The 22,981-nt window shown below is 54.7% G+C and overlaps 1 protein-coding gene across 1 annotated transcript; it reads right to left on the bottom strand.

Annotated features, from left to right (window-relative positions):
* Positions 1-187: 187 nt before the first annotated feature.
* Positions 188-21,063, bottom strand: MLLT6 (MLLT6, PHD finger containing; the record flags this gene model as incomplete). Its single annotated transcript, XM_048318353.1, has 7 exons — positions 20,899-21,063; positions 14,287-14,366; positions 9,864-9,918; positions 5,446-5,555; positions 4,737-4,840; positions 3,658-3,751; positions 188-346 (listed from the first exon to the last, which is right to left on the bottom strand). Coding segments are annotated over exons 1-7 (711 nt in total), but the record flags the coding sequence as incomplete, so codon positions are not given.
* Between the last annotated feature and the right edge of the window lie 1,918 nt (positions 21,064-22,981).

The raw sequence follows: 22,981 nt of genomic DNA, 5'->3' as shown, positions 1-22,981 counted from the left end.
TTGGGGATTTTGGGAATTTGGGGATTTGGGGATTTTGGGAATTTGGGGAATTTGTGGGATTTGGGGAATTTGGGGAATTTGGGGAATTTGGGGAATTTGCGGAATTTGCGGAATTTGGGGAATTTGGGGAATTTTGGGGAATTTGCGGAATTTGGGGACTTTTGGGGAATTTTGGAATTTTGGGGAATTTTGGGATTTGGGAATTTGGGGAATTTTGGGAATTTTGGGAATTCCTCACCTTTTTGGGCCGCTCATGGTGGGACAGGTGCTTCTCCTGGGCAGGGGACGCCGAGCGGCTCCTCCTGCCCGCCAGGAAGGAGCTGCTCCCGGAATGCCTCGAGGTCTTCTGAGGGAATCCGGGATGGAGAGGAGGTGGGAAAAAAGGGGGGGGAAAGATGGAGAAGAGGAGGGGAAAAAAGATGGGAAAAGGGGAAAAAAGATGGGAAAAGGGAAAAAAAGATGGGAAAAGGGAAAAAAAGGGGGAAAAAAAGATGGGAAGAGGGAGTTATGGAGAGCAAATCCCATCGGGAAAGCGACGGGAAAGGTCCCAGCTCGGTTCCTATCATGGGATCCCAAAGATTCCCTACAAAACTCATGGCGCTGCCGCCCCCAAAGCCTCATTCCCGAGATCCCAAGGTCCCGTTCCCAGCCCCGTTATTCCCGAATTCCACGGCCGGAGCTCCCAGTGCGGAGCAGGGAATGGGGTCCCTGGGGAAGGAAACCTCGTTGTTCAGCCAGCCCCCCCCGGGGCTGCTGGGGGTGTCCCCCCCCTGGGGACTGGGACTGGGGGTGTCCCCAGTGTTCCCCAGTGTCCCCCAGTGTCCCTCGGCTGGATCCCAGTTGGATCCCAGTGTCCCCAGTGTCCCCCAGTGTCCCCAGTATCCCCCAGTGTCCCCAGTACGCCCCAGTGTCCCCCGGAGTCCCCAGTGTCCCCCAGTGTCTCTCAGCTGGATCCCAGTTGGATCCCAGTTGGATCCCAGTGTCCCCAGTGTCCCCAGTATCCCCCAGTGTCCCCCAGTGTCTCTCAGCTGGATCCCAGTTGGATCCCAGTTGGATCCCAGTTGGATCCCAGTGTCCCCCAGTGTCCCCAGTATCCCCCAGTGTCCCCCAGAGTCCCCCAGTGTCCCCCAGTGTCTCTCGGCTGCATCCCAGTTGGATCCCAGTGTCCCCAGAGTCCCCAGTATCCCCCAGTGTCCCCCAGTGTCTCTCAGCTGGATCCCAGTTGGATCCCAGTGTCTCCAGTGTCCCCAGTATCCCCCAGTGTCCCCCAGTTGGATTCCAGTGTCCCCAGTATCCCCCACTGTCCCCCAGTGTCCCCCAGTGTCTCTCAGCTGGATCCCAGTTGGATCCCAGTGTCCCCAGTGTCCCCAGTATCCCCAGTGTCCCCCAGTTGGATTCCAGTGTCCCCAGTATCCCCCACTGTCCCCCAGTGTCCCCAGTGTCCCTCAGCTGGATCCCAGTTGGATCCCAGTGTCCCCAGTGTCCCCAGTATCCCCCAGTGTCCCCCAGAGTCCCCAGTGTCCCCCAGTGTCCCCCAGCTGCATCCCAGTTGGATCCCAGTGTCCCCAGTGTCCCCCAGTGTCCCCCAGTGTCTCTCAGCTGGATCCCAGTTGGATCCCAGTGTCCCCAGTATCCCCCAGTGTCCCCCACTGTCCCCCAGCTGCATCCCAGTTGGATCCCAGTGTCCCCAGTGTCCCCCAGAGTCCCCCAGTGTCCCCCAGTGTCCCTCGGCTGGATCCCAGTTGGATCCCAGTGTCCCCAGTGTCCCCAGTATCCCCCAGTGTCCCCCAGAGTCCCCAGTGTCCCCCAGTGTCCCCCAGCTGCATCCCAGTTGGATCCCAGTGTCCCCAGTGTCCCCCAGTGTTCCCCAGTGTCTCTCAGCTGGATCCCAGTTGGATCCCAGTGTCCCCAGTGTCCCCAATATCCCCCAGTGTCCCCCAGCTGGATCCCCAGTTGGATCCCAGTGTCCTCCAGTATCTCCCAGTGTCCCCCAGTTGGACCCAGTGTCCCCCACTATCCCCCAGTGTCCCCCAGCTGGATCCCAGTTGGATCCCAGTGTCCCTCGGCTGGATCCCAGTTGGATCCCAGTATCTCCCAGTGTCCCGCAGTATCCCCCAGTTGGATCCCAGTGTCCCCCAGTGTCTCCCAGTGTCTCCCAGTGTCCCCCAGCTGGATTCCAGCTGGATCCCAGTATCCCCCAGTGTCCCCCAGCTGGATCCCAGTGTCCCCCAGTGTCCCCTGGATGGATCCCAGTTGGATCCCAGTATCTCCCAGTGTCCCACAGTATTTCCCAGTGTCCCACAGTGTTCCCCAGCTGGATCCCAGTGTCCCCAGTGTCCCACAGTATCCCCCTGTGTCCCCCAGTTGGATCCCAGTGTCCCCAGTGTCTCCCAGTGTCCCCCAGATGGATCCCAGTGTTCCCCAGCTGGATCCCACTGTCCCCCAGGTGGATTCCAGCTGGATCCCAGTGTCCTCAGTGTCCCCAGTGTCCCCCAGTGTCCCCCAGTATCCCCAGTGTCCCCCAGTGTCTCTCAGTATCGCCCAGCTGGATTCCAGTGGGATCCCAGTATCCCCCAGTGTCCCCAGTGTCCCCCAGTGTCCCCCAGTGTCCCCCAGTGTCCCCAGTGTCCCCCAGTGTCTCTCAGTGTCGCCCAGCTGGATTCCAGTGGGGTCCCAGTATCCCCCAGTGTCCCCAGTGTCCCCCAGTGTCTCCCAGTATCCCCCAGTGTCCCCCAGTGTCTCCCAGTATCCCCCAGCTGGATCCCAGTTGGATCCCAGTGTCCCCCAGTGTCCCCCAGTGTCCCCAGTATCCCCCAGTGTCCCCAGTGTCCCCCAGTGTCCCCCAGTATCCCCCAGTGTCCCCCAGTGTCCCCCAGTGTCCCCCCAGTATCCCCAGTGTCCCCAGTGTCCCCCAGTGTCTCTCAGTGTCCCCCAGCTGGATTCCAGCGGGATCCCAGTATCCCCCAGTGTCCCCCATTGCCCCCCAGTGTCCCCAGTGTCTCCCAGTGTCCCCCACCTGGATCCCAGTTGGATCCCAGTGTCCCCCAGTGTCCCCAGTGTCCCCCAGTATCCCCCAGTGTCCCCTGTGTCCCCCAGTGTCTCTCAGTGTCGCCCAGCTGGATTCCAGGGGGATCCCAGTATCCCCCAGTATCCCCAGTGTCCCCAGTGTCCCCAGTATCCCCCAGTATCCCCAGTGTCCCCAGTGTCCCCAGTGTCCCCAGTATCCCCCAGTATCCCCCAGTATCCCCAGTGTCCCCAGTGTCCCCATCCCAGGAGCAGCTCTGGGCGGTCCCTGTGCCGCCTCATTCCCGGGCTCCCTGAGCCATCCCCAATTCCCGGCATCCCCAGCCCTCCCCGGAGCATCCCAAAGAGCCGGGAAAGTTCCCGACCATCCAACTCCTGCTTTTCCAAGCGGCTCCCAGGACGCTCCAGAAATTCCGAGATCCAAATTCATCTCACTTGGGGAATCATTGGGGGTGAGAGGCTGGAAAGAGGCGCTGGCTGCATCCCTGTGGGATTTCCCTTGGAATTTCCCACCGGATGGAGCCGATGCCTTTGATCTGATTCCCCCCCACCCCCCCCCCAAAAAAATTAATTCCGAATTCCTGAAAGAAATCCAATTCCTTCAAGAAACGGAATTCCCGGCTCCAGACTCACCATTTTATTGAAGTGGTATTTGCAGTATCCACAATATTTGACGTTGTCCACTTCCAGCACCTCCTCCTCGCACAGGAGCCCGGCCATCTGCGCACTGAAAAGGTGGAAAATCAGCAGGAAAACGGGAAAAATCCTCTCCAAGGGCAACAAAATAATCCAGGATATCCCAGCGGGGCCTGGATTTTCCCTGTTCTCCTCGGGAAAGAGCAGCGGGAATGCTCGGATTGATGGAATTCGTATTCAATCCTCCAAATTGTGGTTTTCTGCTGGTTTGTCTTGGTTTGGGGGTTTTTAAGGGAGATCAGGGATAATTCCAACGGAGGGAAAAAGGGAATCCGTGTAAATCTGGGCATCTCCCTGTTCCCGCTGATCCTGGCGTTGTTTTCCTGCTCTGGGGGCACTCGAGGATAATCAACCTTTAAAATCCCCAAATCCTCAGATGGGGTCTGGGCAAGGAACATTCCCGGCTCCTGACTCATCCCTGGACTTCTGTTGGATTCCATAAGGTCCAAGGGAATTCCCAGACCTCGGAAACTCCCTGGAAAAACCTCCTGGGCGAGGAGGAAGAGGCACTTCCAGCCCTAAATAACCCCGCGGGGATCGATCCCAAACCCCAAAACCCACAGGGAATGTGGGCAAGGAACATTCCCAGCTCCTGACTCATCCCTGGACTCCTCTTGGATTCCATAAGGTCCGAGAGAATTCCAAATTCCCTGGAAAAACCTCGCCCTTCCCAGCTGGGAGAGGAGGAAGAAGAGGAGGCACTTCCAGCTCTAAATAATCCCTGCAGGATCGATCCCAAACCCCAAAACCCACAGGGAATGTGGGCAAGGAACATTCCCGGCTCCTGACTCATCCCTGGACTCCTCTTGGATTCCATAAGGTCCGAGGGAATTCCCAAACCTCAGGAACTCCCTGGAAAAACCTCCTGGGCAAGGAGGAAGAGGCACTTCCAGCCCTAAATAACCCCGGGGGGATCGATCCCAAACCCCAAACCCCACAGGGAACGCGGCCCCAGATCCAGGGCAGGGAATGAGCAGCTGGGCACCATTCCAGAGGCGAATTCCAGGGAATCTCACCAGGTGACGTGGAAGGCCTGGCGGCAGCCGTGCCGGTTGCAGGCCATGCAGGCCCCGGAGGCCGCTTTGCTCTCCCGGCCCTGCTCCTCGCAGATGTAGCAGGTCTGCCATGGAAAAAAAATCATGGAAAAACGGATGTTATCCAAGAGGAAAAGCCGCCAGGAATTCCTAAATCTCATGGGATGCGTTGGGGCGGGAGGGATTTTAAAGCTCAGTAAATTCCAACCCCCCACCAACTTCAGCTGTGCCAGGCTGGGTTGTTCCTGTGAGGGAATTTCTGGGATATCGATGGAATTTGAAAGAATTTCCAGGAAAATTCTGGGATATTCCTCGGTGGGATACACAGAACTTCTCCTTTTTGTTCCCCAAAACCCAACTGTCGCATCCAACTGTGGAGGAACCAACATGGAATTCCATGGATGCAGTCAGCTCAAGTCGTTCCACCAAGAAATTCCTCCAATTCCCCTTTTATCCCACAAAATCCCAACTGTGCCATTGGAAGCGAGATGGAATTCCATGGATCCAGCTGCCTCCAGTCGTTCCACCAAGAAATTCCTCCAATTCCAGCGATTTGGGGAGGACAAACGGGGAGAACCAAAAATTTCCTCGCAAATCCAGCGATTGCCTTGGTTTTTGAAGGAATCAATAAATCGGGAAGGAGCCGTGGTGGGATGGGATGATCCCGAAATCCCGAAATCCCGGTTTTTACCTTGTTGAAGCGGTCGTGGGGGACGTACTGGAGCACGATGGGCTCCATGGTGAGCACGTTGGCAAACTGCACCTCGGGGATGTACAGGGCACACACCACGTGGGCCCAGCCTGGCAAAGGAAGGGAAAAGTGGGAATTCAGCCCAGGAATCCCAAAAAAACCTCCGTGCTAAAAAAAAAATGCTGTCCTGAAAAAGCTACGCGTCAAAAAACCTCCATCCGAAGAAAACCTCCATCCCCCAAAAAATCTCTGTCCCAAAAAACACTTCATCCAAAACCTCTCCATCCCAAAAAACTCCATCCCAAAAAAACCTCCATGGCAAAAAAATCTCTGTCCCCCCAAAAATCTTCATCCCAAAAAAACCTCCATGCCAAAAAAATCTTCATCCCAAAAAAATCTCCATCCCAAAAAAACCTCCATTCCAAAAAAATCTCCATCCCAAAAAAACCTCCATCCCAAAAAAACCTCCATGCCAAAAAAATCTTCGTCCCAAAAAAATCTCCATCCCAAAAAATCTCCATCCCAAAAAAATCTTCATCCCAAAAAAACCTCCGTCCCAAAAAACACTTCATCCAAAACCTCTCCATCCCAAAAAACTCCATCCCAAAAAAAATCTCCATCCCAAGAAAACCTCCATCCCAAAAAAATCTTCATCCCAAAAAAACCTCCATGCCAAAAAAATCTTCATCCCAAAAAACACTTCATCCAAAACCTCTCCATCCCAAAAAAATCTCCATCCCAAAAAAACCTCCATGCCAAAAAAATCTTCATCCCAAAAAAATCTCCATCCCCAAAAAACCTCCATCCCAAAAAATTCTTCATCCCCAAAAAACCTCCATACCAAAAAAATCTTCATCCCAAAAAAACCTCCATGCCAAAAAAATCTTCATGCCAAAAAATCTCCATCCCAAAAAAAATCTTCATCCCAAAAATCCCTCTGTCCCAAAAAACACTTCATCCAAAACCTCTCCATCCCAAAAAAATCTCCATCCCAAAAAACCCTCCATCCCAAAAAATTCTTCATCCCCAAAAAAACCTCCACCTGAAAAAAAAACCTCCATGCCCCAAAAAACCTCCATCCCCAAAAGCCTCTATCCCAAAAAAACTTCCATGCCAAAAAATCCTCCATGCCAAAATCCTCCATCCCAAGAAAAGCTCGATCCCAAAAAACTTTCATCCCAAAAAACCCTCTATCCCAAAAAATCCTCTGTCCCAAAAAACTGCCAGCCCCCAAAAAACCTCCATGCCAAAAAATTCTCTATCCCAAAAAACCCTGCATCCCCAAAAAGCCTCTATCCCAAAAAACCTCCATGCCAAAAAAACCTCAATCCCAAAATACTCAATGCCAAACCCCCTCCATCCCCCAAAGAAATCCATCCTAAAAACACCTCCATCCCAAAGAAAGCTCCGTGCCAAAAAAGTCTCCATCCCCAAAAATCCCTCCATCCCCAAAAATCTTCATCACCCAAAAAACTCTCCATCCCAAAAAGCCTCTATCCCAAAATATCCTCCATGCCAAAACAACCTTCATCCCCCCCAAAAATCCATCCCAAAACCGCTCTCCATCCCCAAAAAGCTCCATCCCAAAAAAGGATCCAGGGAAAGGGTCCGGGCTGGGAATGGTGCCCTAAAAAGGATCCAGGGAATGGTGCCCCAAAAGGGATCCAGGGAATGGTGCCCGTAAAGGATCCAGGGAATGGTGCCCATAGAGGGATTCAGGGAATGGTGCCCCAAAAGGGATCCAGAGAATGGTGCCCATAAAGGATCCAGGGAATGGTGCCCATAAAGGGATTCAGGGAATGGTGCCCATAAAGGGATTCAGGGAATGGTGCCCATAAAGGGATTCAGGGAATGGTGCCCATAAAAAATCCAGGGAATGGTGCCCATAAAAAATCCAGGGAATGGTGCCCCAAAAGGGATCCAGGGAATGGTGCCCATAAAGGATCCAGGGAATGGTGCCCATAAAGGGATTCAGGGAATGGTGCCCATAAAAAATCCAGGGAATGGTGCCCATAAAAAATCCAGGGAATGGTGCCCCAAAAGGGATCCAGGGAATGGTGCCCGTAAAGGATCCAGGGAATGGTGCCCCATAAAGGGATCCAGAGAATGGTGCCCATAAAGGGATTCAGGGAATGGTGCCCATAAAAAATCCAGGGAATGGTGCCCATAAAGGGATCCAGGGAATGGTGCCCGTAAAGGATCCAGGGAATGGTGCCCCATAAAGGGATCCAGAGAATGGTGCCCCAAAAGGGATCCAGGGAATGGTGCCCATAAAGGATCCAGGGAATGGTGCCCATAAAAAATCCAGGGAATGGTGCCCCAAAAGGGATCCAGGGAATGGTGCCCATAAAGGATCCAGGGAATGGTGCCCCAAAAGGGATCCAGGGAATGGTGCCCGTAAAGGATCCAGGGAATGGTGCCCCATAAAGGGATCCAGAGAATGGTGCCCATAAAGGGATTCAGGGAATGGTGCCCATAAAAAATCCAGGGAATGGTGCCCATAAAGGGATCCAGGGAATGGTGCCCGTAAAGGATCCAGGGAATGGTGCCCCATAAAGGGATCCAGAGAATGGTGCCCCAAAAGGGATCCAGGGAATGGTGCCCATAAAGGATCCAGGGAATGGTGCCCATAAAGGGATTCAGGGAATGGTGCCCATAAAAAATCCAGGGAATGGTGCCCCAAAAGGGATCCAGGGAATGGTGCCCATAAAGGATCCAGGGAATGGTGCCCCAAAAGGGATCCAGGGAATGGTGCCCGTAAAGGATCCAGGGAATGGTGCCCCAAAAGAGATCCAGGGAATGGTGCCCGTAAAGGATCCAGGGAATGGTGCCCCATAAAGGGATCCAGAGAATGGTGCCCCAAAAGGGATCCAGGGAATGGTGCCCATAAAGGACCCAGGGAATGGTGCCCATAAAAATCCAGGGAATGGTGCCCCATAAAGGATCCACGGAATGGTGCCCATAAAGGGATTCAGGGAATGGTGCCCATAAAGGGATCCAGGGAATGATGCCCCAAAAAAGACCCAGGGAAAGCCCCCGGGGAAAGGCTCTGGGCAGGGAATGGTGCCGGAGGGACAGGTGGGATTAAACCTCCGTCCCCCAAATCTGATGGAGAAGGGGAAATTCCATCTGCTGGGGGCGGGATGGGGGTGGTTGGAATGTCAGGAATGTTTGGGCTGATCCAAACCCAGCTGAGCCAGAATTAGGGTGGATTCACCTTGGCCAGGGCCTCAAATCCCATGAAAACCCAATGGAAACCCAATGGAAACTCCACAAAAACCCAATGGAAACTCCATGAAAACCCCATGGAAACCCAATGGAAACTCCACAAAAACCCCATGGAAACTCCATGGAAACCCAATGGAAACCCCATGGAAAATCCACAAAAACCCCATGGAAACTCCATGGAAACCCAATGGAAACCCAATGGAAACCCCACAAAAACCCAATGGAAACTCCATGAAAACCCCATGAAAACTCCATGAAAACCCCATGGAAACCCAATGGAAACTCCACAAAAACCCCATGGAAACTCCATGGAAACCCAATGGAAACCCAATGGAAACCCCACAAAAACCCAATGGAAACTCCATGAAAACCCCATGAAAACTCCATGAAAACCCAATGGAAACCCAATGGAAACTCCACAAAAACCCCATGGAAACTCCATGGAAACCCAATGGAAACCCAATGGAAACTCCATGAAAACCCAATGGAAACCCAATGGAAACTCCACAAAAACCCAATGGAAACTCCATGAAAACCCCATGAAAACTCCATGAAAACCCCATGGAAACCCAATGGAAACTCCACAAAAACCCAGTGGAAACTCCATGAAAACCCAATGGAAACCCAATGGAAACTCCATGAAAACCCAATGGAAACCCAATGAAAACCCCATGAAAACTTCATGGAAACCCCATGGAAACCCAATGGAAACTCCAGGATTACAGATTTATCCAGCCCTGTAAATCCTTGGAATTCCCAAAATCTGGGATTTCTCAGGACAAAGACCTCCTTGCCTAATCCCACTGTTTCCATGGCAGAAACCTTCCTAAAAAAATGAGGTTTTGGGAAAAAAGAAGTTTATTTCTAGATCCAAGAGCTCTGATCCATGGAAACCCAGAGGATTCCCGGCAAAAATCCGCAGGAAAATCCCGCATGGAAAAGCTCCGGGATGGGACCTGGATCCCACTGCAATCCCACAGGTCGGGAACGATTCCTGTCAGGTCAAAACCCCAAAATCCCACTTTTTTGGGCTCGTTTTGACTCCAACCCAAGCTCAGTAGGGAAAAGATTCCTTTCCATGGAGGCTCCAAAAAGTGAATTTTTTGGGGAAAAAAACGTAGAGCGTTGAATTCCTTTTGGAGCCTCCCGGATTTTTCCAGGTGGGAATATCCCGGTTCGGAGCTACTCACCCCCGTTATCCGTGCGTTTCAGGGCTCCATCCTTGTGGGGGCACAGCTCGCACCTCTGAAACGAAGGGGAAAACACCAAATTTCATCAAATTTCATCGATAAAATTCAAATTTCATCCATTTCATTCCAGTTTTAGGACCAGAAAACCGATGATTCGACCCCGAAAGCCGAAGGGCAGAGGGACGAGGGCTGAGGTGGTTTTAGGGGAAAAAATGCCTCCAAAAAGCCCTGAAGGGAGGGATTTAAAACCCTGGGGGCAAAGCTTTTGCTTTTGGGGTTTTTTTAGGACCGGTTTTAGGGGCTGCGGTTGAGGAGTAAAACTGAAAGCGGTGACTCAGAGAGAGGAGGGCGAAGCAAAAGGAGTTTTTATCTCTCTCTGCCACTTCCCTTCCTCCTCTCGCTGCCTCTCGTGATGGGTTTTTTCCAGTCTTGTGACAGCCCCGGGGGGCGAATTTTGGCTGTAGGGTCGTGGTTGGGTTTGGTGGCACCCCAAATCCAGGCTGAGAGTGTGTGAGATCAGGTTTTGGGGTGTTTTCACACCACTAAAACTGAGCTGCCCCAAAAATCTTGGTGCTGTCACCTCAGAGAAAATCTCCTCCCGCCTTTTTTTTTTTGGGGGGGAGGAGGGGTTTGAATTTTAAAAAGGCCCCAAACCCTGGGAGGTTTTTGCCTCTTCCTTTATAGGAACGTGTGAGTCGGTAAAAATAAACCCGGCCTGAACAAAAATTGGGTTTTGGGGGGGGAAAAGCGTTTCTTCTGAAGGTTTTGAGATGAGGTGGCTGGGGATGAGGGGGGGAGGTGGGACCTGGGGGTCCACGGAGTGGGAATGGATGGGGGATCCCAAAAAATCCCAAATAACTGAGCAAAACCCCTCGGCCACTGAGGAATCGTGGAATGGTTGGGGTTGGAAGGATCTTAAAGCTCATCCGGGGACAATTTCTGCTATCCCAGGTTGGGTCAAACATGGCTCTGGGCAATTCCAGGAGTGGGAATAGGAAAATCAGGGATTAGGGGGAAAAATCCACCTCGTATTCCCTGAAAGTCCATGAAAACCCAATGGAAACCCAATGGAAACTCCATGAAAACCCAATGGAAACCCCATGGAAACCCAATGGAAACCCCATGGAAACCCAATGGAAACCCAGTGGAAACTCCATGAAAACTCCATGAAAACTCCATGAAAACCCAATGGAAACTCCATGAAAACTCCTTGAAAACCCCAAGAAAACCCCAAGAAAATCCCAAGAAAATCCCATGAAAACTCCATGAAAACCCTTTAACAAATCCATCCCAGATTTATCCCAAATTTTGGCTGCCTGGAGGAGCCGTGGCTGCCTCATGCTTGGAATTATTGAATTCCAGGGCTTGGAACAACTCGGTTTTAGGGGAATCCCTGTTTTGGGCTGAGGCTCCAAACCCAGCCTTGCTGAGTCTCCAAACCCAGCCTTGCTTAGTCCCCAAACCCAGCCTTGCTGAGTCCCCAAACCCGGCCTTGCTGAGTCCCCAAACCCGGCCTTGCTTAGTCCCCAAACCCAGCCTTGCTGAGTCCCCAAACCCGGCCTTGCTGAGTCCCCAAACCCGGCCTTGCTTAGTCCCCAAACCCAGCCTTGCTGAGTCCCCAAACCCGGCCTTGCTGAGTCCCCAAACCCGGCCTTGCTTAGTCCCCAAACCCAGCCTTGCTGAGTCCCCAAACCCGGCCTTGTTTAGTCCCCAAACCCGGCCTTGCTGAGTCCCCAAACCCGGCCTTGCTGAGTCCCCAGACCTGGCCTTGCTGAGTCCCCAGACCCGGCCTTGCTTAGTCCCCAAACCCGGCCTTGCTGAGTCCCCAAACCCAGCCTTGCTTAGTCCCCAAACCCGGCCTTGCTGAGTCCCCAAACCCAGCCTTGCTGAGTCCCCAAACCCGGCCTTGCTGAGTCCCCAAACCCGGCCTTGTTTAGTCCCCAAACCCGGCCTTGCTTAGTCCCCAAACCCGGCCTTGCTGAGTCCCCAAACCCGGCCTTGCTGAGTCCCCAAACCCGGCCTTGCTGAGTCCCCAAAGCTGGCCTTGATGAGGCCCCAAACCCACCCTTGCTGCATCCCCAAACCCGGCCTTGCTGAGTCCCCAAACCCGGCCTTGCTGAGTCCCCAAACCCGGCCTTGCTTAGTCCCCAAACCCAGCCTTGCTGAGTCCCCAAACCCAGCCTTGCTGAGTCCCCAAACCCGGCCTTGCTTAGTCCCCAAACCCGGCCTTGCTGCGTTCCCAAACCCGGCCTTGCTGAGGCCCCAAACCCGGCCTTGATGAGGCCCCAAACCCGGCCTTGATGAGGCCCCAAACCCGGCCTTGCTGAGTCCCCAAACCCGGCCTTGCTGAGTCCCCAAACCCAGCCTTGCTGAGTCCCCAAACCCGGCCTTGCTGAGTCCCCAAACCCGGCCTTGTTTAGTCCCCAAACCCGGCCTTGCTTAGTCCCCAAACCCGGCCTTGCTGAGTCCCCAAACCCGGCCTTGCTTAGTCCCCAAAGCTGGCCTTGATGAGGCCCCAAACCCACCCTTGCTGCATCCCCAAACCCGGCCTTGCTGAGTCCCCAAACCCGGCCTTGCTGAGTCCCCAAACCCGGCCTTGCTTAGTCCCCAAACCCAGCCTTGCTGAGTCCCCAAACCCAGCCTTGCTGAGTCCCCAAACCCGGCCTTGCTTAGTCCCCAAACCCGGCCTTGCTGCGTTCCCAAACCCGGCCTTGCTGAGGCCCCAAACCCGGCCTTGATGAGGCCCCAAACCCGGCCTTGATGAGGCCCCAAACCCGGCCTTGCTGAGTCCCCAAACCCGGCCTTGCTGAGTCCCCAAACCCGGCCTTGCTGAGTCCCCAAACCCAGCCTTGCTGAGTCCCCAAACCCGGCCTTGCTGAGTCCCCAAACCCGGCCTTGTTTAGTCCCCAAACCCGGCCTTGCTTAGTCCCCAAACCCGGCCTTGCTGAGTCCCCAAACCCGGCCTTGCTGAGTCCCCAAACCCGGCCTTGCTGAGTCCCCAAAGCTGGCCTTGATGAGGCCCCAAACCCACCCTTGCTGCATCCCCAAACCCGGCCTTGCTGAGTCCCCAAACCCGGCCTTGCTGAGTCCCCAAACCCGGCCTTGCTTAGTCCCCAAACCCAGCCTTGCTGAGTCCCCAAACCCAGCCTTGCTGAGTCCCCAAACCCGGCCTTGCTTAGTCCCCAAACCCGGCCTTGCTGCGTTCCCAAACCCGGCCTTGCTGAGGCCCCAAACCCGGCCTTGCTGAGGCCCCAAACCCGGCCTTGATGAGGCCCCAAACCCGGCCTTGCTGAGTCCCCAAACCCAGCCTTGCTGAGTCCCCAAACCCGGCCTTGCTTAGTCCCCAAACCCGGCTTTGCTTAGTCCCCAAACCCGGCCTTGCTGAGTCCCCAAACCCAGCCTCGCTGAGTCCCCAAACCCGGCCTTGCTTAGTCCCCAAACCCAGCCTTGCTGAGTCCCCAAACCCGGCCTTGCTGAGTCCCCAAACTCGGCCTTGCTGAGTCCCCAAACCCAGCCTCGCTGAGTCCCCAAACCCGGCCTTGTTTAGTCCCCAAACCCAGCCTTGCTGAGTCCCCAAACCCGGCCTTGCTGAGGCCCCAAACCCGGCCTTGCTGAGTCCCCAAACCCGGCCTTGATGAGGCCCCAAACCCGGCCTTGCTTAGTCCCCAAACCCGGCCTTGCTGAGGCCCCAAACCCAGCCTCGCTGAGTCCCCAAACCCGGCCTTGCTGAGTCCCCAAACCCAGCCTCGCTGAGTCCCCAAACCCGGCCTTGTTTAGTCCCCAAACCCAGCCTTGCTGAGTCCCCAAACCCGGCCTTGCTGAGTCCCCAAACTCGGCCTTGCTTAGTCCCCAAACCTGGCCTTGCTTAGTCTCCAAAGCCGGCCTTGCTGAGTCCCCAAACCCAGCCTTGCTGAGTCCCCAAACCCGGCTTTGCTTAGTCCCCAAACCCGGCCTTGCTGAGTCCCCAAACCCGGCCTTGCTTAGTCCCCAAACCCAGCCTAGCCCAGCTCTTCCCGCTCTCCTGCCTCACCGGGAAATCCTCCAGGATTCCTCGGGAATGTTTGGGAAGAGCTCTGTGACCCCGAGCCCTGATCTGATCCCTTCCCTATCCCTTCCTCTGCTGTTTTCCAGCTCAGGAGAATTTGGGATGCTCCAGGTGAGAAACTCGGAGGATTTAGGATGGTCTTAAAAATCCATAAATGGTCTTAAATGTCCTTTCCAACCCCAAAAACTCCACAAAAGCCAAAGGCAATCCTGCGACTCTGACAGCTCAACATCATCTCAGCTGATCCCAATTTTCCCCCTCTCCAAAACTTCCTGAGGAAATGAGCAGGGAAAACGCCTTTTGAGGAGAAATCACTTTTTTTGGGAAGATTGAGATCTTTAAACCCAAAAGTATGGGATAACCTGATTCCATACTCACCACCCGGGCGGCTCTTTCCTGGGATTCGCATTTCCGGCAGAACCAGGGGCCGGTGGGAACCTGGACAATCCCATAGCAAGCTGGGAAAAAAGACAAAAAACCTGCATTAGACCATCTTTAAATTGATTTTTTTTAAAAATTTCTTAGAGATTTATAAACGTTTGGAGCAGCCTGGAAAATTCCCTGTTCATGGAGGAGCTGGATGAGCTTTAAGGTGCCTTCCAATCCCAAGCATTCCATGTTTCCAAACCAAAAAAATTACATCCACGATATTTTTTTATTCCCTTTTCCTGTCTCCGCTCCCAGCAAAACCAGTTCAGCTTCTCCCAGGAGCTCCAGGGATTCATTTGTTCAATTCCACGCCCGGGATGAAAAATTCCTCCATCCCAAAAACTCTCCCTCCTAAAAAAACCCTCCATCCCAAAAAAACCTCCATTCAAAAAAACCCTTCCTTCCCAAAAAAACCCCAACCTTCCATCCCAAAACCACCTCCATCCCATCAAACTCTCCATCCCAAAAATCCCTTCATCCCCAAAGAAACCTCCATCCCAAAACTCCATGAAAACTCCATGAAAACGGGAATGGAGCCAGGGAGGAATTGCGCCTGTGCTTGGAATTCCCCGCCTCTCCCCTCTCCAAGTGATCCGAGAATTACATGGATAATATGGAACCCCTAAAACATAACTGGGATTAAAATCCTAATTGGCACCAAGAGGAGGGAGAATCCCGACAGACACCACCCAAAATTCCCATTTTTCCTGCACATCACACCCAGCAGAATTTCAGCACTTCCAGCACCAGGGAATTCCCGGAATCATGGAATATCCCGAGCAGGACAGGCCCCACAAGGAGCATCAAATCCAATTCCAGGATTTTTAGAATTCCTCCTGGGAACGCGATCTGCGTAAATGCAATTTTCCAGCTGATATTCCCAAAAATCCTGCTGGTTTTATCCAGCCCTGGTGCTCCCGGGGCCTCTCCCTGCAGCTCCCGCTCTGTTTCCTGAAGATTTTTCCCAATTTTTTGGGTGGAATTCCCACTCCAGACATCCCAGAGTCCCAAAAGAAGCGTTTCCCATCCCAAAATTAGATTTAGGGCAGCAAAGGCAACGCTAAAATTCCAAGCTTGGCCTCCCAGGTGGGAATTCGGGACTTTCCCGGGAAAAACCGAATTATCCCTCCCTCATTGCACCTCCAAGCAGGAACCGGGATGGAATTCCGGCCGTTCCAGGCGTTTGGGGCGGGACAAAGGGAATCTCCCGCTGGAAGCGATCCTGGGATGTTCCCTGGGGGAGGAACCCGCGGAGGATTCCCCGAATCCCTCCCGTGTCCGGCATTCCCCCCTCGGCCGGGAAAAGGAGCGCGGGGGAACGGCCGAGCCAGGGAAAACCGGGAAGAGAACAGGGAAAACTGGGAAAAAAACCAGGGAAAGAGGGGTGGGGGGGGCGGAACCAGGAAATAAACAGGGAAAACAGGGGGAAAAAGAGGGAGGAAAAGAGGGGGGGAAACAGGAAAAACAGGGAAAACCCAGGGAAAACAGGGGGAAAAACAGGCAATAAACAGGGAATAAACAAGGGAAAAAGCAGGGAAAACAGGGGGGGAAAGCAGGAAATAAACAGGGGGAAAAAAACAGGAAATAAACAGGGAATAAACAGGGGGAAAAACAGGGGAAACAGGGAGAAAAAAACAGGAAATAAACAGAGAAAACAGGGAGAAAAACAGGGGAAAACCAGGAAAAACAGGGGAAAAACCAGGGAAAACAGGGGGGAAAAAACAGGAAATAAACAGGGAATAAACAGGGGGAAAACCAGGTAAAAACCAGGGAAAACAGGGGAAAAAACAGGGAAAACGGGGAAAAAACAGGAAATAAACAGAGAAAACAGGGAGAAAAACAGGGGGGAACCAGGAAAAACGAGGAAAACAGGTAAAAAACCAGGAAAAACAGGGGGAAAACAGGGAAAAAACCAGGGAAAACAGGGGGGAAAAAACCCAGGAAATAAACAGGGAATAAACAGGGGAAAAACCAGGAAATAAACAGAGAAAACAGGGAGAAAAACAGGTAAAAACCAGGGAAAACAGGGAAAAAACCAAGGAAACAGGGGGGAAAAACCAGGAAATAAACAGGGAATAAACAGGGAGAAAAACGGGGAAAACGAGGGAAAACGCAGAAAAAACAGTGGAAAACCAGAAAAAACAGGGGGAAACCCAGGAAAAACGGGGGGAAATCCAGGAAAATCAGGGGAAAAGCCAGGAAAACCAGGGAAAAACCAGGAAATAAACAGGGAAACCAGGGAAACACGAACTCCCTGGAAGCCCCGGGTCCATCTTTAGCCCCGGGCTGAGGGCCAAGAACGAGCGCTCAGCTGGAGCCAGCGGGGCGCTGCTGCCAGGGGAAAACAGGGAGGAAAACAAGGGGAAAAAAGGCGGAATGTGAGCGGAAAATACAATTTTACTCCGTTCTTCGAGCCCTCATTCCCCGTCAGATGGCTCTGTGAATATCTTGGATTTATTTTACTGGAAAATTGGGGGGAAAAACCCCAAAGCCAAGGAAAAAAAGCGCAGAAAATGAGCAGAAAATACAATTTATGCACGTCCTTAAGCCCTTACTGGAGCCTCCATTTCCCACGCAGTGGTTTTGTTGACATTTTGGGTTGGTTTTTTTTCTTTAAGAATCAGCCCTAAAATGCAGCCACAGGTTCTTTTTAACAGCCCAGAGCCCTCCCTCGAGCTGCACGACCATTCCCAAGGTAACGCTGGGGCTTTTGACGATCCAGGCAACCCCAAACCCCTGTGGGATTGCCCGGGATGAGCCCCGAGGGTTCCTTTCTGGGGTTTGTGCTGTTTCAGAAATAAAAACCTCCCCAAACCCACAGGGGCCGGGCCGGGCTCCAAAAGGGGCGTGAGGAACACTCAGCGCGGGGCCGGGGAATCACCACATCCTGGAGGGCTCCGAATAAACCCCAGACAGACTCCCGGGCTTCCCACACGCACAAACCGAGCCTCAGACGAGTCCCGGAGTCTGTTCCTGACCCTCTGAAGCTCTTCCTTCAGCTCTGCAACCCTTCCTGCCCCTCTGAAACTGTTCTTGAAAAATCCCAAGCTGTTCCTGACCCTCTGGGACTGTTCTTGAATAGCTGAAACTCTTCCTGAGCCCCTGAAACTCTTCCTGACCCCGTAAAATTCTTCCTGACCCTTTGAAACTCTTCCTGACCCTAAAAACTGTTCTTGAAAATCTGGAACAGCTCCTGACCCTAAAAACTGTTCCCGCTCCTCTGGAACTGTTCCTGACCCTTAAAAACTGTTCCTGACCCTTAAAAACTGTTCCCGCCCCTCTGGAACTGTTCCTGATCCCCCTGAAACTGTTCCTGACCCTTAAAAACTGTTCCCACCCCTCTGGAACTGTTCCTGATCCCCCTGAAACTGTTCCTGACCCTTAAAAACTGTTCCTGACCCTTAAAAACTGTTCCCGCCCATCTGGAACTGTTCCTGACCCTTAAAAACTGTTCCCACCCCTCTGGAACTGTTCCTGATCCCCCTGAAACTGTTCCTGCCCCTCTGGAACGGTTCCCACCCCTCTGGAATTTTTCCTGACCCTTAAAAACTGTTCTTGAAAATCTGAAATTGTTCCTGACCCTTAAAAATTCTTCCTGCACTTCTCAAACTGCTCCCACCCCTCTGGAACTGTTCCTGCCCCTCCTGGAATTCTTCTTGGCCTTTAGAAAACTGTTCCTGACCCTTTGAAATTCTTCCTGCACCTCTGGAACTGTTCTTGAATATTTGAAACTGTTCCTGACCCTTAAAAATTGTTCCTGACCCTTAAAAATTGTTCCTGCCCCTCTGGAATTTTTCCTGCCCGTCTGGAATTTTTCCTGCCCCTCTGGAGCTGTTCCTGCCCTTCTGGAATTGTTCCTGCACCTCTGAACCTGTTCCTGACCCTTAAAAACTGTTCCTGCCCCTCTGGAATTTTTCCTGCCCCTCTGGAACTGTTCCTGCCCCTCTGGAACTGTTCCTGCCCCTCTGAACCTGTTCTAGCACCTCTGGATCTCTTCCTGACCCTCTGAAACTGTTCTTGAAAACCCAAAAGTGTTCCTGCCCCTCTGGGACCGTTCTTGCCGCCACACGAAGCTGTTCGTGTTCATTTTGGGAGCGGGCAGAACGATGCCAAAAGCCTCGATCTCCCTCCAAAAAATAAAAATAGAGGGGGGTGGATGAAATGTTCTCTGGGATGGGGTTTGGTGAGCGACGGGAAGAACGGAAGAGCAGCAAAATTAAAATAGAAAGAAGATTTTTTTACAGAGAGACCCTGGTCCTGCAGGGTCAGCTGGGGGCACCCCCGAGGGCTGGAACCGAGAGGGGGTTTTGGTTTCCCAGAGAAGCTGTGGCTGCTCCGTCCCTGGAATTGTCCCAGGCCAGGCTTGGAGCAACCTGGGATAGTGGGAGGTGTCCCTGCCCATGGCAGGGGTGGCACTGGATGGGATCTGAGGTCTCTTCCCACCCAAACCATTCCCTGACCCCACAACAGCTGACCCCAAACACCTCGGGGTGAGAGAACCCCCCGAGAGTGTCACGGCCCCGTTTGTGTCCCCTCAGTCACCGGCTGGGGCTGCTGAGCACGGACACCCCAAAAACAGGCACAGCAAAAGGAGCCCAAGGTCCGGCCCTGATCCCTGCACCTGAGAGCGGCTGTGGACAGGGCTGGACACACGGACAGGGCTGGACACACGGACAGAGCCGGACACACGGACAGAGCCGGACACAGGGACAGGGCTGGACACACGGACAGGGCTGGACACACGGACAGAGCCGGACACACGGACAGAGCCGGACACAGGGACAGGGCTGGACACACGGACAGGGCTGGACACACGGACAGAGCCGGACACACGGACAGAGCCGGACACACGGACAGGGCTGGACACACGGACAGAGCTGGACACACGGACAGAGCCGGACACACGGACAGAGCTGGACACACGGACAGAGCCGGACACAGGGACAGGGACAGGGCTGGACACACGGACAGAGCTGGACACAGGGACAGGGACAGGGCTGGACACACGGACAGAGCTGGACACACGGACAGAGCCGGACACACGGACAGAGCTGGACACACGGACAGAGCCGGACACAGGGACAGGGACAGGGCTGGACACACGGACAGAGCCAGATACAGGGACAGGGACAGGGCTGGGCACAGGCACAGAGCCGGACACACGGACAGGGACAGGGCTGGACACACAGACAGGGCTGGACACACGAACAGAGCCAGACACACAGACAGAGCCGGACACATGGCCCACGGACAGGGCTGGACACACAGACAGGGCTGGACACACGGACAGAGCCGGACACAGGGACAGAGCCGGACACACAGACAGAGCCGGACACACGGACAGGGACAGGGCTGGACACACAGACAGGGCTGGACACACGGACAGAGCCGGACACATGGCCATGGACAGGGCTGGACACACAGACAGAGCCGGACACATGGACAGAGCTGGACACATGGACAGAGCCGGACACATGGACAGAGCCGGACACATGGACAGAGCTGGACACAGGGACAGGGACAGAGCCAGCCACTGGGACAGGGGCAGGGCTGGACACACGGACAGGGCTGGACACAGGGACAGGGACAGACCTGGACACACACCCAGGACAGAGCCAGACCCACGGACAGAGCTGGGCACAGGCACAGAGCCGGACCCACGGACAGTGACAGAGCCGGACACACGGACAGAGCCGGACACACGGACAGGGACAGAGCTAGATGAAGGACAGGGCCGGAGCCGAACCCACGGGCAGCCGGAGCCGGGAGCGAGCATCGGGAATGGATGGAGAGGAGCAGGAAGAGGCCGGAGATGCGCCGGGAGAGGGATGGGATAACAACAGCCGGGCAAACCGAGCGGCCCGAGGAGCCCGGAACCCTCCGCGTTACCCCAAACAAACGGAGCCGGCACCGCCGCCTCTCCGCCGCCTCGGAACGGCCGCCAACACCGATTTTAATGCGGATTTTATTTGTTCACGGAACCGAGGACAAACTTTCCGGGCCCGCTACCGTGTGCGAGGGGCGGGCTCGAGTCATTTAAAATGCAAATCGCCCGTGTCGCCGGGAGCAGCGGGAGGAGGAGGAGAGGAGGAGGAGGAGAAGGAGGAGAGGAGGAGGAGGAGGAGGGCTGCCTTCCTCCCTCCCTCCCCTTTCAGGAGGCAGCTCCGGGCCCCGCCGCCCCCTCCGGGGCTTCCCCGCGGCCCCACCGACACCCCCGGCCCGCGGTGGGGGCGGCAGCGGCTCTGGCCCCACTTCGCTCCCCGCTAAACCGGGGGGGGCACCGGAGAAACCACCCCGCTCCCGACCCCCGGGGGGGCTCCGCTGCTGCCCAGCTCCGCCTCCGCCGTGTCCCCGCCGTGTCCCCCCCACTCTCCCCGGCCGCGCCAGCCCCGGCGGCGACACCGTTATTCGGAACAATAGCGCTAAAACAAAGCGGGCCCCCCCGCCGCCGCCCCCATCCTCACCCCGCCCCATCCCGGGGGGCCCGGCGGGGATTTCGGGGGGCTCGGGGAGGGGCTCGGGGTGGGGGTGGGGGGGGGGGGGGGGCCGTGGCGAGCTCACCTTGGTGCACGGCCACATTGCAGCCGTGGCCGTCGCAGTAGACGAGCGGGTTCTCCGCCCAGCCGCGCTCGTCGGAACACACACAGCAGCCTCCCACCATCTCCTTCATACTTCCATGAGGGTTTCCTGCCCCCCCGCCTCTCTCTGCTCCTCCTCCTCCTCTTCTCCTCCTCCTCCTCCTCCTCCTCTTCTCCTCCTCCTCCTCCTCCTCCTCCTCGCTGCCCCCTCCCCGCCTCTCGCCGCGTGTCCGAGCCCCGCGGCCGGGCGGGGCCGGGAGGGGGGACAGCGGGGGGACCGTGGGGACAGCGAGCGGCAGGAGGGCGGGGGGGGCTGCGCGGTGATGAGGGGACCGGGGGGACAGCGCGGGGACAGCGGCGGGTGGCGGAGGTGGCCCCGCGGCCCCGAGCACACCCAGGTCCCCCCCCTTTCTGCCGGTCCCCCCCCCCGTTTGTCCCCGTGTCCCCCCCCCTCCCTCTTCCCGGTACAATCATGGCGGCGCCGCCCGCACGCTCCGGTAAAATTTGCGGTTCACGGATCGCGGCCCGGCCGGGGCGGGCGCGTTTGTGCACGGGTGACGTTCGATTTTTTTTTTTTTTTGGGTTTAACCCTTTCCTGCCGCTTCAGGACGAGGATTTTGGGGGTTTTTTTTTTCCCCTCCAGCCTCCTCTGCCCGGCTGCGAAAGCGGGGATCTTGCTGGGGTGCGCGGCCGACATGGAGAGCTCCGCGGGGATGAGCTGGGACCGCTCCGCAAATCCCATTATCCCGCAATTCCCGGCTGGCTGATCCCGGCTCCGCCAGCGCCACCGGCTGTCCTGCGGCCGAGACTCCTCCGGAAAAGGTTTTTAACCCCTTGGCACCTGTTTGGTTGTCTGGGAAGGAGGGAAAAATCTTTCCCCGCCTTGGAGGCTTGTGCGCGGCAGGATGAGTGTGGAAATCAGCTGGAAAACAGGGGAAAGGATCCTGACATACTGGGAATGTTTATTTATGGGATTGCGCCTGCAGGAAACCGGTGAAGAGAAATGATCCTGAAATATTGGGGATGTTTATTTATGGGATTACACCTGCAGGAAAGGAGTGAAGAGAAATTATCCTGAAATACAGGGAATATTTCTGTTCGGGATTGCGCCTGCGGATCTCAAAATCTGCCTCACGAGACCTTTGGGATATCACGGGAAGCTCCCCTTGCCTCGGACCCGGAACACACCCGGGAAAACCCAACCACGCAGCACAGGAATGATCAAATCTCAGAAAAGAGGCCCAAAAAGTGCCACATTCCTGCAGCTCGGGCTGTCCCTGGAATCTTCTGGAATGGGGACGTGGAGCAGCTCCCAGCTCCTCGTGGAACAAGGGAAGTGCCCGAAGCCAGACCGGGTGCGGGAACAGTGGGAAACGTCACCAATGGACTTTTTTGGGGTGTTTTTGTAGGGAATATTTCGGTGTGGGATTGCGCCCGCAGGAAACCAGCGAAGGGAAATGATCCGGAAGTATTTGGAATATTAATTTTTTATTATTATTGTTATTATTATTATTTTATCCCCACCCCAAACACTCAAATCCCAAATCAGCCGCGGTTCCTGTGGATTTGGGGGGTTTTTCCCGTGCAGCACCACTCTGCTGATGCTCCCAGCTCCGCATATTCCACAATTTCACGATTTACAGTAACTTAAATAACCCCAAACCCATTACCAGCATCCCTGAACCTCCTCTTCCTCAGTTTCCCTCACCCCGGAAACCTTTGGAATCTCGGCCTGTACCATCCTGGGATTTCTTTTAACCCAAACCCCTCCTTGAGCCCCAAAAATCCCAATTTTAGGACCCTTTTTGAGCGCCCCTGGCCAAGCGTTACATCCCGGAGCTGGCTCATCCCAGGGGCCGCTGTTTTCCCTTTATCCCAATCCTTTAAAACCCTTGGAGGGGGCGGGAATTCACTCAGCCTTAACTCACTTTTCTGGGAGCTTTTCCCCTCCTTTTCCTCCCTCTTTTTTTTTTTTCCCCCTTGCCTTTTATCTTTTGGATTTGGTTTTTTTTTTAAGAAAAAAGGAATTCTGGTTGCCTTTGTCAGCTGAGGATGATCCCGGAGGT

This window comes from Corvus hawaiiensis, chromosome 1 (genome assembly GCF_020740725.1).
Source record: "Corvus hawaiiensis isolate bCorHaw1 chromosome 1, bCorHaw1.pri.cur, whole genome shotgun sequence".
NCBI lineage: Eukaryota > Metazoa > Chordata > Aves > Passeriformes > Corvidae > Corvus > Corvus hawaiiensis.
The sequence above is the reverse complement of the archived record's forward strand: the minus strand, read 5'-3'. Positions and strand labels throughout refer to the sequence as shown.